This window comes from Phaethon lepturus, unplaced genomic scaffold (assembly GCF_000687285.1).
Source record: "Phaethon lepturus isolate BGI_N335 unplaced genomic scaffold, ASM68728v1 scaffold47882, whole genome shotgun sequence".
NCBI lineage: Eukaryota > Metazoa > Chordata > Aves > Phaethontiformes > Phaethontidae > Phaethon > Phaethon lepturus.
The window spans coordinates 9053-13885 of NW_010525016.1; the positions used below are offsets into that span (position 1 = coordinate 9053).

Below are 4833 nucleotides of genomic sequence, written 5' to 3' on the forward strand. Positions count from 1 at the left end.
ACTTAAATCTTTTAAATGCTACTTGCAATTCCAGAACACTGCTTCTTTAAAATAAAAGCTTGACTCCACAACAAATATTCTTGAGTACCACATACATGCTGTTAGCAGTAACTTGTTGCTTTAGTTGCAATACATTCTGCTGCTATATCCTGCCTTTTACTAGGAAAAGTTCTCTGCATGTGTGCCTATGTGTGTGTATGTATTATGTATGTGTATATATATAAAGTATAAAAATATAATTAAAATACATCACCTTATTTTCAAGGAATTATACAGACTCAAGTATCCAAATGGGAGAATTAGGCTGGCAGCTACAAATTCTGTGTGTATTTCCTCATAAAGCTTTTTTTATCCTGGTATATTATTTGCAATGTCAAACTGTGCAACCTTAAATCAGAGCTCAAAGACAAAGAACAAACTGGCTAGTGACGCAAGGCTAAGAGTGCTTTTAATTGCCAGCATTTTCAGTTTGCAGTCGCTCAATCAGTTTTTCAGCCTATGAAAGAGAGAAAGCAGTGCATTAACTACACCGTGGACCTCAGTTTATTGAGAATTCCATTTTAAAGATAGTGACACTGACAGAGCATTTACTTTTCATTTTTACAGGCAAAGCATACAACAGAAGCAGAATACGATGATTGCTTTGAACAGCAGATTCTTTTTCTCACTTTCCATCAAGCTCCCATTAGGTAATCAGAAGAGGAAACAGAACCCATAGAAGTCAGAGGATGTTTAGGCAAATAAATAGCAGATAGAGCAGTGTGGTTCTAAAGACCTCAGAAGACAGCAATTCTAGAAGAACCAAGCTGTGAGACCTCAAATTCTTTGGGAGATACTCGAGAAAGGCATGTCATGGCCCCTCATGACCCAACAAGCCATGTAGGTTGCTGAGGGATGGAGTGCATTCATATATGTGGTTCATATCACGAGATATGACATCCATTCTTTGGTTATGTCACTATGCTCGCACATACTTTTTCATCATATGGCTATTTATGCATCTACCACGTAACTGGGACAGCTGTATTTTCTGTGTGTAACAGCACCAGCCCACAGAGCCCTCAGAAAGGCTCAGGGCAGAAGCAAGCCTGCCAGCGTGGTTCTAGCAGGCCAAATTGGGCACATGGACATAAATAATACAAACAATGTTTCTGTAAATCAGACACTTGTTTTAGTCTAAAGATGGTAAGATGAGAAAAAACATGTGAACTATAAAAGCAATCATTAGGTGGACGTGTTTTTCACCTAAATTGGATGAACTAGGTTATGTACAATACAGTCCATCACATTTGAATGTATCCTTTTAAATTGAAGAACAAATACTTTTAATATTAAGAGTCCTCAGAAGCACATCACATTAACCTAAGCTACACATTAGATCCAGAACTACCGTATTATTTGCTGTTAATGTTATTGACACTCCATTCCCCTTATTAAAGTATAAGCATTAAGGTTTTTACAATTATTCTCAAATAGTTAATGCAAAATATACATAATCAATAATTGCAATAACAATTGTACAAAAATAATTGCTCAAAGAATTTTTGGACATAGTTAAAATGTTAGAAAGACATCACATTTTCAGCTTGCAACTGAAAACCTACCAAAAAGCTCATCTGTGTTACACTTACCGTGATAAACCAGTAGGAATTGATTCTGTAAAAGAGTCTGGATAAGAATCCTAGCTGACTGGCTGGGGCCAGGACGTGAAGATGCAAGTGGGGTATTGAGCAGAATGGAGGCCAGTGAAAACCCATTCTTCAGAAAAGGAAAACAAGTGAAAAACACTGGTCATGTTAATTCAGGAAGAAGTGGAACATTGCAAGTTATTTAACATGATCAACTAAATTAACAACTCAACTCATTACATTTTCCTTGTATATGAAGGCAGGAAGGAAAATAAGGCCTTTCCTTTCATTATGCTCTCAGGGAACCTTTTCAAAAGTCCATTAATCTCCTCCTTCATGTCTCTGTATTTAGGATACATTTTGTTAAAAAGGAGGTTTTAAAAAATAAAATGTGTCTTAAATGTATCATATGTAGTTTTCAGCCGGAAAGCCAACTGTTGCTAGATGAATGTAGTTTCCACCTATTTTCATCACGAAGGCCCACCTCCCTACACTCTGCACTATTTAAATTATGTTACAATTTACTTCGGCTATCAAATGCACTGGCTTAAACTAAAGCGTGCAGCACTGAAATCAAATGAATGCAGGTATGACTGAAACACAATGCAGTGCCCTGCTTGAATAGGACAAAGTTTACCTCTCTTCTGGAATCCAGGATTTAGATAATATTTTCAGCATGTAATTAAAGAGCAGCCTTTTAGATAAGTTGTTTGAAATGCCATCCCTATCCCAAGATGTGGTCAAGAAGGAATCTCAAGAGTTGGAACGCAATCTGTGCTGGAAATTCGTCAGAAAAAAGGAGTTTCTATTCAATACCAGCACATTCTACCTGAGAACTCATGCGCTAAGTGAATGCAGACCTGGTATCTTCAATGAATCATACTGCAGTCATTGCCACCATCTCTAAAATAGCATTCTGAAAAGTAAAAACCGTACTCGATAAACACAGAAGGTTTCCATTACATACCTTATATCATTCAAGTCACTAAAATTACTTCTCTGGAGGACAGCTTTTCCAACTTCCATCATTCTCTTCACTATTAAGCACAAATAAATTTCAGTTAATGTTTCAAGTAGTATTTTATACATTGTATGTCATCAAATAATTTTTAAAAGGTATTCTTCAGAATATTAACTTTAACAAACTGGTTACGCTGAAGTCAAACATGGGTTTTTCAAAATATAAATACGGTAACTATTCATAATCAAATATTGTCAAGACAGTGCCATGGGATGATTGACATGAAAATTGCCACTGTTATCAATTTCCACACTAATGCTGCTTTTAAGTGTGGTATGATTCTAAGAAATTTGGCCAAAGCCATGCTATCACCACACCCTTGTAAAAAAACCCAACAAGTACTGACTGGTCAGAATGATGACGCTTACGCTAATGCCAGTGTTACATCTCTACACAGCTACAGGATTTTGATCTCTAGGTCCTGTGCGGCCTAACATAAGCTAGGAAGTTTCAGAAATGGTACACAAATTTAAATTAAAATAAAACAAAACTGTCAGTTCCAACTTACTACTAGGACAAAGTTTCATTATTGTTTCACTGAGAAAAGAAGCAATGCTAATACAAAAACTCAAGGCAAAAGTCTAAGGAATTGTCTCGAAGCCAAACACAATGTAGAAGCTGCTTCTGGAGGAAACTATCCTACGTTGAGAAGAGAAATCCAGTGATGCAATATTTGCAACATGCAACTATAAGTCTTTTCTTGCATCACCTGTAAATTTCCCTAATGTGGAATCACTTCATGCATGTAGGGCTGTAGTTTCTTCTGTTACTCAACACACTTAGCTAAGCATGTCTTGTGAAACAAATTCCAGGACAATGTTTCCTTAAGGGGGGAAAAAAAAAGAAGCCTATCAACATTAAATCATAACTTCAATATTTTTTGATTTTATCTTTTCAAAAATTATTGAACTTTATTGGAACACCATTTCCCTCTTTGTTCTCTTACTCCCTTTTTTCCTCAAAAATAATGTAGCACATGTTAAAATACATGCTTTAGAAAATTATTCTATAATTGTTCATATAATTTAAAATTGCATATATATAGAATCATAGAATCATTTAGGTTGGAAAAGACCTTTAAGATCATCAAGTCACACCATTAACCTAGCACTGCCAAGTCCACCACTAAACCCTAGGTGCCGCATCTACGCATCTTTTAAATACCTCCAGGGATGGTGACTCCACCACTTCCCTGGGCAGCCTGTTCCAATGCTTGACAACCTTTTTGGTGAAGAAATTTTTCATAATTTCCAATCTAAACCTCCCCTGGTGCAACTTGAGGCCATTTCCTCTTGTCATATCTAAAACAACTGAATGAAGCAGCATATAAGCGCTTTAAAAATAAAGTTGCAGTTCCAACAAAGTGCAGAGGCATTTACACTCCATATAAACAACAGAGAATTAGTGCATTAGTGCAATGTTTTTCTAGGATCACACAAAAATGTGCACTATTCTAGAATAGCACATGAAGTTCCCAGGAAGGGCGAATCCCTACCTACATGCACTCACACCATCTTTTCCACGTTTACATCCTAAACCAAATGGTGTTCAATTTACTTGAAACACACCATATAAGGCTATGCAAAAGTATTTTTCCTTTAGGTTAAACACACACTTAGAGCCTTACCTACAGGTATGTGTTCTGCCTTCAGTGTTTTGCAGTTTCCCATGTGCTCCACCGGCACCACCAGATAGTGGTGGGGGGCACTAGGTCTGATATCTCTGAAGCAAACAAGGTCGTCATACTAAAAAAGGATGCAAACATATTAAATTGATTAGGACGAGGATATCGGCAAAGAGCAGGTAACAAAGTTCATCTTCCCCATATCACTGTGATGCTTAACGTTATACTTGAAGTAACTAGCAAAAATCTTAAGGCTTTTGGGAACAGCCTACAGGAAGACTTACAAGCACGATTTGTGGCCTCCGTTGGCCTTCTGCAGCCAGGATTCCTCAGTACCAGCTTTACGGTGTCCCGCTGCTGTGCCAACCGTCCCGGAAGGCAAGGGGCGTCCCCTCCGACCAGGACTTCACGCCTACCTCCCTGAAAGCGTCGAGAACGGGCAGCCCAGGCACCCCTTACCGCCGGGGAGGGCTGCGCCGGGCGACCGACCTGCGGGCTGGCGTCAGGGCGTGATCGTCCGTTCTCAAACGACGCCCCCTCGGCCCTCCCCGCCTCCCCCG

General features: G+C 38.6%; 1 protein-coding gene across 1 annotated transcript; it reads right to left on the bottom strand.

The window, feature by feature from the left end:
• Positions 1-448: 448 nt before the first annotated feature.
• Positions 449-4394, bottom strand: HINT3 (histidine triad nucleotide binding protein 3; the record flags this gene model as incomplete). Its single annotated transcript, XM_010282619.1, has 4 exons — positions 449-496; positions 1632-1758; positions 2596-2665; positions 4277-4394. Coding segments are annotated over 4 exons (363 nt in total), but the record flags the coding sequence as incomplete, so codon positions are not given.
• Positions 4395-4833: the final 439 nt, after the last annotated feature.